The following is an 11888-nucleotide window of genomic DNA, read 5'->3' as shown; positions in this document are numbered from 1 at the left end:
GCTTCACACTGTTCTGTTGCTTTGCTTTAATGTCACATGGAGTCAAATGAAGTGAAGTACGGTGGCCCAGTGGACTCAACTCACTGCAGCTTCAGAAAACACATCCAAAGACACACTAAAAACCAACAACCACTCACAACACAACAGGAAGTGTTTCTGGAGGACACAAATAAAGCGAGTAATGACTAATGCTAAGCTAATATGATCAATACCATGTGAATCATGTGATATTGACGTTCTAATAAACCAAAGAAGAACAACTAAAGGCCCCAGACCGGTCCCTCGCATTATCGTGTCCCCCAGAAACACTTCCTGTTGTGTTGAAAGTTGTTGTCAAACTAAATAAGTTGTTTTCTGAATTTACAGTATGAGAGTGTCTGTGTATTATATATTATTTAAACAGCAAACATTAAATTAATAAAGGTACATGTTACACTTTACATATATTATTCTTGCTTTTGTAATATTCGTACATTTATGTCATATTTAGGAATTTAACACAGTTAGCCTACATGTATGTATGGGTTTTATTCCTCTTTATTATATTTCCACATCAATTTTTTATTTATAATTGTACAGATTTTTTCTTATTTTCTTTAATGGCACCATTATGACTCCATAAAACTGAGCATTATTATTATTAATCAGAGATGGACAGAGTACTCGACCCCAGTACTTGAGTAAGAGTACAAATACTACTGGTCAAAATTTACTCCGTTACAAGTAAAAGTAGCTCAGTCGACATGTTACTCGAGTAAGAGTAAAAAAGTACTTGCTTTTAAAGGTACTTAAGTATCCAAAAGTACATGCTTTTAAATTTACTTTAAGTAAAAGTAAGAGTAAGAGTAAATTTCTTATTTTTCACATCAATGAATGACTATAATTTTTCTAAATTAATTGAAGGACCTTTTAACTCTTGTTTCTGAGAATGAACTCTTTGAATCCAGCTGCACTGATGTGCTGCTTTTAGGGGTCAGGGTTTCCTTCTTTGACAAACACAGCTTGTGTCCAATAGGATTTTAGAAAAAAAAAAAGAGCAGACCTGAAAGTAACAAGTACTTTTCAGCCTTCCTAGAAATTAACTTGAGTAAAAGTAAAAATATTTGTCTTGGAAATGTATTCAAGTAAGAGTAGCCTAATAAGTACCAAAGAAATCTAATACTCAAGTACAGTACTACTCAAGTAAATTTACTCCGTTACTGTCCACCACTGATAATTATTATTGGATGTTGGAAGTAGAGCTGTTGGTGTCGGGTGCAGTGCCGCCCTCCTGTCAGCAGGTGTCACCCTCAACAAAAGCACCGACGTGCACTGACTTGCACTGCTCAGTGTAAAAGGAGGATTAGGGCAGTGAACGTGGCAGATGTGTAAAAATGTGATTTGAGATCACTGGATTGGTAAAGCCCCAAAAAACCTGCAACAAAAAAGGAAAAAAAAGAAAAAAGGATGATTGCATGAGTTTGCTATGCAGAAACAGATGGGATGACACATGCACTAAAAAAAAAAAAAAGTATGACCCGGATTCCTTCTTGTGCAAAACTTTAAATGTGGTGCACTGTATACTATTAAAATAATACATTTATATATACATAATTCAAAAAAATAAATAAATAAATAAAAATGGTTAAATGTGTGTAAAGGTGTTCAGATCTTTACATGAAATAAAAGTGAACCTCCCTGTCTAGTGTCTAGTACTACCCTTTTACAGTCTATGGTACTACCTCTTCCCTCTCTGCTCGTGCACGCACAGTCCAGGAAGGAAGGAAGGAGGGAGCGTCGGGAGCGCGCTTGGCTTTCCGTGTCTAGGTTAGTGGACTGACTGACTGACAGCCAGCTGTGCAGCGAGCAAAGCGAAGCAAAGCAAAGCGACGGCTACAAAACAACACAAGATACAACCACCGCAACCTTCCCTGGATCTTTTCTTTTCTACCCAACAACGGTGGTGTTTCGGTTTTTTTTCTCCACCTCCTCCCTTTCTCTTTTTCTTTCTTTCTTTCTTTTTCTTTTTCTTTTTTTTTTGGGTTGGCGCGGTGTGAATCCTCCACCTCTTCCTCCTCCTCCTCCTCCTCCTCTTCCTTCTTCGGTTTCGGTGCTAACTGACTAGCAGCAGCAGCGGCAGCGGCAGTGGCAGCAGCAGCATTCCTCCAACATGAACCCGCTGTGTAGCAGATGTAATCTAGTCGTTTACCCCACGGAAAAAGTGAATTGTCTGGACAAGGTAAGAGGAAGGGTGTGATTTATTCATTTATTTGTTTGTTTTTTATTATTATTGTGTGTTTTTATTTTGCCTCCAACCAACCTCACCTCTTCCTCTCCCCACCCTGTCTGCTGAAGCCTCCTCACACCCCGACAGGCAGGCAGGCAGCAGCACAGGTAACGACCGTCGCTTAGCTTTAGCCGTTAGCTTAGCCGTTAGCTCGCTCGACTAGCCAGCTGGTTAGTTGAACGAGCTAACGGCTAAGCTAACGGCTAGGCTAACTAACCGTCGTCTATCTAAGGGAGGAGGAGGAGGTGGCGAGGGGCTGAAAGGAGGAAACGGAAATTAAAAAAAGGAAAAAAAAAAACTAAACAGAGCAGCTTTACAAAAAAACAAAACAATTTAAGCCAAATCTGGGTTTATATGTTTTATATTTTGTAAAGTAACACGGTATCTCTGAGTGGTGGTGGGTGTTGATCCAAGAGGTTCACCCATGGACCGACTGGCGGACGGTGCCTCTCCCCGACAGCCGAGGCTTGGTCTGGGCCTGGCTCTGGCTATAGGTCTGGGTCTGGGTCTGGGTCCAGCTGCTCTGGGTGTAACTAGTATTGTGGTACCGTGTTGTCTCGGTCTCAGTCGAGCTGGACTCTGGTTTTTTTAAATTTATTTATTATCCCAAGACCAGTCAAGACCACAGCTGCATTGACATCTTCTTTTTGGGCTCCAGTCTGCCCCTAAACGGGTCCATTTTGCCCCAAAATTAAAGTCAATTTTGGTCATCTACTCAGTACAACCAGTAAATTTGTCGGTTTTTTTGGTGAAACATGGAAGGGACAACTCAAAGAATATGTAATCTGTCATTACAGCTGGCAGGTCAATGTGTGTGAGGGTCATGACTTGGAAAAAAAAAGTGAATATTTGCTTTGCAAGTCGATTTTTTTGCTCCTAAAATTTGAAGTCAGGTGGCAACTGTGCTCCTTTTAAAAAGGTTAGCCTTGAGCCCTGCACGAAATGTCTCTGTCACTCCCTCACTTTGAAATGTAATTCAATAACTTTAGGATAAGTAAAATAGTTCTACTATAGTATATCTGCTTGTTGTGTTAAACCATCTAAAAAACTTGGTGTGAACAGTGGGAGGAGACTTCAGCAGGTTCTGTGCTGTGTTCTTCTGTTCAATCCAAACTTTATTTACATTAACTATGGTTTAGATTTGACATAAAATCAACTAAATATCAAGCCATATGATTATTATGAGGACTGGCACTGGTCTTGTATTGGTTTGGTCTTTACTATGACACTATCTGAGGGGGAACTCATTGAAAACTATGATAAAAAGTAGTACTTATACTTCTATTAAAGCAAGCATGTGTTTTTAGTTGAGGATAACAACATTAGCTGAGCCTGTCAGCGTGGATGAGGATGAGGATGGTCATGATGATGCTTGTGTCCAGTTCTCTGGCTAATCCGAGTCAGGGGAGATTAGTTTTCAGTCAAAAGCCTAATCTCAGCCAAGGTGGTGGTAATCTCATCAGTTTTACCCACACAGACTCACTCATCCACATGTGAGCAGCGACAACATGAGCTGATGTGCTGCACACCTTGATCCTCAGCTCCATCACGTCTGCATATGTTTTATTTTAATTTAATTTATTTAATCCTGCTGCAACTTTAAAAGCAACACAGATCCTGAATGCAACACGCTTAACAAAACAAAAGCGTGTGGGTGGGGTCAGCTTTTGCGATTACATACCTTTGCATTGCTGTGTGTGTGTTTACATAGTTTTACAAAAGCACGGCTGGTGAGAGGGGGGGGGGCAAAGTGGATAATTTGTCTAATGGATCTGGTCTGAATGGCTATTGAAAATCAATCCCTGTTGAGACGGTGTGCTTATCTGTTGGGTTTGACGGAGGAGGAGGAGGAGGAGGTGGAGGAGCGCACAAAGCACATTATCTAAAGTAACATCAGCTCTTGATTGGATGCATTTTACTGGACGTGTTCTTGAATGCAACACGCTGCCCGGACTGATATTTTGACTTCTTTAAAAGGTCTATTGAATATTGATGATTAGAAAATTGCCACAAGTACACGTCCGAGTGTGTGTGTGTGTCTGTGTCTGTGTGTGTGTGTGTGTGTGTGAGGGAAGGGTCTGGCCTGTAGCAGTCAGTCAGTGAGTGAGTGAGTGCATTCCAGCAGACAGACACTCCCATAAAACGTGCTCTGTCAGAGGCCGCGAGCTCAGAGGAGAGGAGCCTGCCGTCTGTCTTTGCTGCCATTCTGCATCAGCGCTCACCGCTTCAGACACGCCAAAACAACCTCCCCTCTTCTCCTTCTCCACACACACACACTGAAGCACACACGCACTCGTTCATTCACTGGCTTCTTTTCCTTCCTTCTCTCTCCATGTGCTAAGCGGGGCTAGTAGCTCAGGTGAAGGCTGCAGGATGTGGTCTGATTCTCAGCCGTCTACCTGACCTGACGATCGTTTTCCAACAGCGTCGGTCGGTCTGTCTGTCGGTCAGTCTGTCGGTCAGTCTGTCGGTTGGCCGGTCGGTCGGTCTGTGGCGAGGCTGAGCCCACAGTCACAGCCATGTTTGTCTTGTCAGCTGCATTCCTGTACAGCAGCAGCAGCAGCAGGGCTGGGCCCAGGGAGCGAGAGAGCCAGAGAGCCGAGCACATGCAAAGACAGGAAGTGAATTTTGGTCGAGCCCTCTTGTCTTGTTGTTGGCTGGCGTTTTCTCTTTTTTTTTGTCTTCTTGCTCGTCTGCCCTTTCAATAGTTGAAATGCTTTTGTTGACGGGAGACGTTTAGTTAGCGCAGCGGCGGTGGCTGCTGCTACATGCTTGGCTTGTTTCCGTCTGTGCAGTCGAGGACAAACTGTTGAACTGAGGCCAATAAAAACCTCACAACCAGGAAGTGTGCGTGCATTGTGTGTTTTTTTTTATTTTATTATCACTGACTAATATTCAAACCTGCAAAAAAAAATCCCTTTTTATCTGGGTTAAAGTGGCACACCAGGGGAAGTGAAATGATTCCAATGTATGTCCGTTTATAAGATGATTAGTGGCGGTGTCAAGCGGCTCACAGGAAGTGTTGTGTTTTGACGACAGACTGTAAAGTGTTTGCAGACTTTCTGTCTCTACACACTCTGGTGTTTTTACAGCAGGTGAAGAGATAAGGCGTCCGACGTCCACTTCTTATGATTTATTACTAAACAACACTGATATTCAGAAAGTATTCAGACCCCTTTGTTTTGTCAGTTCTGTTTTGTTGCAGCCTTATGATTCAAAACCTGAAAAGTCAGATTCACAACCTTCACTTAGACACTAGTAATAGGTGTCTCCTATAGGTGTTCATAATGTTTGAGACGTTTCTGTAACTTGAATGGAATTTGCATAAATTCAGCTGATTGGTTTTCATCCCCATAATTATTGATTTGAAGAAGTTAGAGAGAGAAATGGCTCAGTAAGAGCGACGTCTAAGGTCCGGTCACACCTGTTAACTAACCTGCGTCCTCAGTTATATAATCAACATTCATTCACACCTGCTGTAAAATACCTTTGCACATACATGTTGATAAACCACTTGTTACTGGATCTCACTCCTACTTCAGATGCAAACATACATGTTGTTGTTTTTAGCCTGACAGGTCTGTGGTATAGAAAAGTATTTTTAGTTCATATGGAATCGGGTAAAGGAGATCGGCAGAGTGGCCGGTGCTTCAGATGATGTCAGTAGAGTTGGCGGTGGCCTTCAATATTGTCAGAACACATTCCCGTTGACGCTGCTGAAGGACTGTGGACACATGTGGTCCAGACCAACTCTAACAGCCCCTTTCCACCACACAGTTCCAGCTCTACTCGCCTCGCCTCAACTCGACTCGGTTTAGGTGCTTTTCCATCACAGCTGAGTCCTTCATAGTTCCTCCTCATCGTAGGCGAGGTCGTCATAACACGGCGGCTACGGTCGCGTCTTCTCGCTCCCTTTTTTGTCAATCCTCTCGTCAGCTCCAAACTCACTCGTCTGCACCTCGCTCACGGACCACAGCGTTTTTTTATACACAGCAGCCGTTTAATTTGCATGAAAGAATAACAACAGGGGCGGTGCGTGGCGCAGTGGGTAAAGCGGCTGCCCCATGTAGAGGCTACAGTCCTCACCGCAGGCGGCCCCGGTTCGAATCCCGCGTCAGGTAGCCCTTTCCTGCATGTCATTCCCCCTCTCTCTGCCTCCCCCTTTCCTGTCTGTCTCCACTGTGTGCTTTCAAATAAAGGCAAAAATCCACCCCAAAAAATATACTAAAGAATAACAACAGTCTCAGTACAGATCAGTGGTCGTTTCTGCCGCTGTGTTTTTAAAAATTAGCAGATTTGATTCTCATGTCGGACGTTGCACTCGCGACTCTTCCAGTGACGACGCTCTGGCCAATCAATGGAAGGAAGTCGGCTGACACTTGGAACCAAAAAAAGTAGTACAAGGTACGATCCTTAGTGGAAAATCCTAAAAACCAAGTAGAGTCGAGCTGAGTAGTGCTAATGGAAACGTCCATATGTTCCTTGCAGTCACATTAAAGGTGTACAGAAAATAAAATAGAATTTGATTCCACTGTGGGTCTTAACATTAGTGTAATAACTCATCTATCAGACGATGTAGCCCAAACTTTGTGCAAAATTCTATTTTCAAGTAAATCCGGGATGAAAGTGTGGTAGTTGTTTTTGCATTGGATAATGCAGGCGCACAAATTATACGTCACCCTGCTCGCGATTCATCAGCCACTGATATTGGATCCGTCGATCAAACGCCTGAGACAACACACACACACGGAGCTCGGTCTCGCTCCAAGCATAGAATATCCCGCCCGCTCGATAACGACCAGTCAAATTCGTTTTCCTTACTCGGGTAAACTCATGCGGCAACTCGTGAAAACTCGTCACGACAAACAGGACAAACGGCCGTTTCTGAACACCTTTAAGGCCTTACTGTGGGTGTTTCAGACGTCACAATGGTTTTAGTATCGCCTCGACTCGCTTAGAACCCGGGCTGAGGTGTTACCAAAAAAGTACAAGGTGCCAGATGCTAGGAGCTGGTGGAAAAGCAAAAAAAAAACAAGTAGCTCCGTGGCGAGTCGAACCGAGTCACGCTAGTGGAAAAGGGCCGTAAATGTGGTTTGAGTGATCAGCTCTTGTGATGCACTGAGCTCCACTCGTCGTATGTGGAGTTTTCCAAAGGTACCAAGTAACCATCAGCTGTGGTCCGAAGACCGAACTGTTTGGCCTCCGTTCTCAGTTTCTCATCCACCTTCGCCTCCACGGTGAAGCATCGAGCTGAACAGGTGTCATTAGAGAAACCTCTGTGGTCCAGATGTTGGAGCCTCAGACTGGACTGAAGATTCAGCCTCCAACTGGACGATGACGCCAAGAAGCCCAGTTCAACACCTCCAGGAGGCCTGAAGAAGAGAGTCTACCTTCGGTCTCCTCTTTCCTGACAGATGTGCACAGCTGGTCTCGTCAGACTCAACAAAGTCCACGTCTGTAGTTGCTGCCAGAGGTTTTAATGGACCACAGTTTGTTCTGACATTGCGGCTGGTTTTATATTTCTGTCTTTGGCTCTTCGATGTGTTCGCAATGTCAGGACACTTTGATTAGTGTTATAGATAATATTGGCAGCAGGATTTAGTTTCACAGGCAGGACCTCGCTTGTTTCTTTAGATACGGCCTCTCTGCATCAAAACAGTCTGTCCCACTTGGCACCGATCGTCAGAGATGAACTCACTCAGAACAGCAGAGGAGGAAATCTGAAGAAATGTTGGCTGGACGGACGCCAGACGGGAGGGAGGGAGGTCGCCTCCACATATCTACATGTTGGTGTAAGACTTGACTTCACCGGGAAACAACAAGTGGCTGCAAAACACGATCCTGGAGCCAGATGCTCAAAACAACTCGAGTCTGACACTGAAGGAGGAATGTCTAGAAAGATTATTGCTCAAAATGACTTAAGGAAAAAATAAGTTTCCATTGACTCTCTGAACGACACAGTTGATCGATGAGATACTTCATCAACAATTGATTAGAAAAGATCCCATCGTATCAATAACAGGCATCAGATTGGACTGCTGATCAAAGCTGTTGAGAAAAATCAATCAGTTCCTCCACTGGGTTCAGACTCTCGTTGGGGATGTTCGTCCTCTTCGTTTAGGTAGATGAAATATAAGTTTAGACACGTTTAAGGTACGATCGGAGCGTCGGCATGTTTGTGTCTCACCTCGGTCACTAAGGTGTTCTGGGTAATCGCTTAACTAAGTGATTCCTTAAGGAGAAGACTTCAGGGTGTTTTGGCCTCTGTTGGCGAGTTGTATTGTGCATCACGTGTCGACTTTATGTCAGATCTGTTCTGTACAGTTCCCATATGTTTTTTTGAGTTGCCCTGTGTGTGTGTTGTGTGTTTGTTGGTGTGTGTTGGTCTCACTGTGGGTACAATGTGAGCCTCAATTGTGCTGCTGCTTTTCAATCCCAGGAAATTGCTGAAAAACAGGGTTGGAGGTCGTAATAGTACAGTATGGAGGCTGCTTGGTATGAAACATGCCCCCACCCCCCACCCCCCTCCCAACATCTGGAAGACTATTGGTCCTTTTTCTACTACACAGTTACAGCTCGACTTGACTCGACTCACTTCTACTTAGTTTTTTGGTCCTTTTCCATCACACCTGAGTACTTCATCGTACCTCCTGCTAACAACATAGCTAACAACTAACCAAACTTGTGTTTTTTTTTTTAATTTAAATTTCTTTATTTGGATAAACCCTTTGAGATGCCTCATCTCGTTTTCAGTGGGTTTGATTCTTGTGTCGGACATTGCACTCGTGACTCTTCCAGTGACGACTCTTCTCTGGCCAATCATTGGCCGGCAGTTTGTTGGCCTCATGTTTTTAGTAGCGGCTTGGCTCGCTTGGAACCAAACAGTACTAGATCCCTAGTGGAAAATCCAAAACAGAGTTGAGTTGAGCCGATATGTGCTAATGGAAAGGTCCATATGCTTCATACAGTCACATTAAGGCCTTACTATGGTTGTTTCAGACATTGTGGTTCTTCTATAATACTGTATTTAAAGAGGAGCTATACAAGACTTGCCCCTAATAAGAGCCCGTCCACACAAAGTTTTTTTTTTATCGTTTTGGCGTTTTTTCCAGACAGAAACGGCGTCATGGGGGGGTTTAAACAGTACGCTAAAACGTCGCCCCAGCGTTTTTGTCTGGACGCTCAAAACGCATCCACCGCTCTCACCTGTAAACAACAACTACTGTCGGTCCCTCAGACACTGTGGCTGAATCTCGCCGTTAAATCATCATCAATCACCATATTTTCTTGGCCAGGACTCCCAGTCAACATTTAATCCACTTATAATGTTTGAGTTTGAATCCAGCGGGGCAGCTTTCTGTCTTCTGGTTGTTACAACATGTGTACACGCAGACATTTCTGGAAATTATGCCGTGTTTACGAAGTGTGGACTCTCTGCCTTCCACCTAGCGTCTCTTGGCTGAAAACCAACCTTGTAAGATCAGAGCCTTCAACCCGGTGTCCCAGCTCTCGTCCCTGCAGCACCGCCACACAAACGTGACGCGCCCCGTAACCGTAATCTCTTGTTGATGACAGATAAGACTACACACATATACACATGATGGTAACATGGTAGATGATAAATAACTTTATCCACCGCTCCATGGATTGATTTAACGCTGCTCCTCCATCCTCCAACCTGCAGCTTCAGAGGAACTCGTGGTCGTCGGGCGGCGCCGTCTCAACCAGGTTTATCCAGATTTATTCTGAGCTGCTGCTGATTCATGTTGTCCAGAGGTGAGGAGTGTGTCGGGCCGCGGCGCCGTCACCTCCGTCTGCTGACTCACACTCACACAAACAAACACACAGCAGAGTCACAACCACCCGGGGTGTTGACTCCACAGCCAGCGCACAGACAGGTACTTCTGCTTCACACTGACAACCAGAAACAGGAACTTGTACACACACACACACACACACACACTGGCGTTCTGTTTCTCTGACCAACACACACACATAAAAGAAATCTGGACTTTCATCGTTGCTGTGTGTTAAAGCTTCAGAGTGGTGACAACATGACTGGACTGTTGTGTAGAGTGATTATTTATTCAAGGGGAAAAAGCGTTTTGAGTGTGTTAAGTGCATACTCGCGTGTGTGTGTGTGTGTGTGTGTGTGTGTACGGAAGCGTATTGCAAAAAAAGCTCTGTTTTGAGTAATTATTTCTGAGTAATTTTTATTCCGTTTTTCGTAGTAATTTCTTTTACCCGACCAAACGAGATTTCAAAATCCCGCGAGCCGCTCCCACCTGTAACGTTTAACCTCTGTGGTCAACTCAGCCTCCACTTCATCTATTAGATCCATGATATGTGTACGCTTAAAGCAGAAGTAAGTGATATATTTGTGTTAATATAAGTCTTAAATAGTTATATCTTCCGACAGCAATCACTTACATAGAGTGTTTGGTCTGAAACACGGGTCTGTCAGTCACTCTGCTCTGCTCTGAGCCGAAGAGAAAACATTTATCGTATCCTACAGTTTTTATCCAATGAGGAGAGAGAACGGCATGAAGGGCTGTGTGTGCAGCCAAGGAACGCCGTGAATGTGGCGACGTAGGGACGAGGACTGTTATGGTGCGTTCAAGGAAACTCGTATTTTTCTGACCGTGAAGTCGTACCAGTTCGATCTGGTACGAGTTCACCGGTCGGAAGTTACGAGTGGCCGTTATAGTGACTTTCACCGGTAAAACAGGTCGGAGAAACACGAGTGGGTTGCCTGAAACGCTAGACTTGAAGCTGCAATTTACGATTTCAAAAGCCTGCCTGGAACGCAGCATTAGCGAAAACGACCGGACCACTTACTTCTGCTTTAACTTCAAATTGCATTGTTTTGTGCTACATGTAGTGTGTGTGAGTGTGTAAGGACTGATTTCAAAGGTGCTATATCAGACTGCCACGATATTTTCTGAGTGACTTACTGAGGTGGAGTAACAGGTCATCTCCTTTCAATATTACTCTGAATTTATAAGAAAAATCTGTGGGATTTTCCTTTGAAAATCTACATCATCTTGCAAACTATGCAGGTGAATCTGTTTTGGAAGGAACCTTTATTTTGAAATCAGTCCTTACATGTTCTTACTGTTGTGTATATAAAGGCTACATGTAGCACAGAACAATGTAAGTAGATCATGGATCTAATACATCTAATAGATCCATGATGATGAAGTGGAGGCTTGACCACAGAGGTTAAACGTTACTTGCAGGTTGGAGCTTCTTGCTGGATTTTGAAATCTCATTAAGTCAAAAAAAAGAGAGAAATTACTCAGAAAAACAGAAAAAATGAATTACTCAGAAAAAATTCTTAGAAAATTACTCTGTTTTTTCCAAATGAATGCAATACGCTTACGTATGTGTGTGTGTGTGTGTTAAGTGCATACTCTTGCGTGTGTTCAGGTAGAAACTAATGGCATCAGGTCGACTGATAATTAACCAGTGGCTGTAATGAGTTAGCGTTTCCTCTGCAGCCAGATATGATGTGGACAGGACACCTTGTCTGAAGACATGCAGCGTCTTATGCAAGAATAGTAATAATCCTGCTCATACACAGAGTTTAAGATGCTGTAATGGCCCACGGTGTGTGTCTGTG

At 43.7% G+C, this 11888-nt stretch overlaps 1 protein-coding gene across 2 annotated transcripts in view; it reads left to right on the top strand.

Moving 5' to 3' along the window:
• Positions 1-2135: 2135 nt before the first annotated feature.
• LOC146983012 (LIM and SH3 domain protein 1-like) overlaps positions 2136-11888 on the top strand; it is a 39590-nt gene continuing 29837 nt past the window's right edge. For both annotated transcript variants that reach the window (XM_085784343.1, XM_085784342.1), the window contains exon 1: positions 2136-2218. In XM_085784343.1, coding sequence (XP_085640469.1) covers positions 2150-2218 — 69 coding nt within the window. In that variant the 5' untranslated portion in view covers positions 2136-2149. The remainder of the gene's footprint in view (positions 2219-11888) is intronic.

Source organism: Trachurus japonicus, chromosome 8, assembly GCF_045865225.1.
Source record: "Trachurus japonicus isolate A0001 chromosome 8, Traja_1.0".
NCBI lineage: Eukaryota > Metazoa > Chordata > Actinopteri > Carangiformes > Carangidae > Trachurus > Trachurus japonicus.
This window is presented reverse-complemented; position numbering and strand designations above follow the sequence as displayed.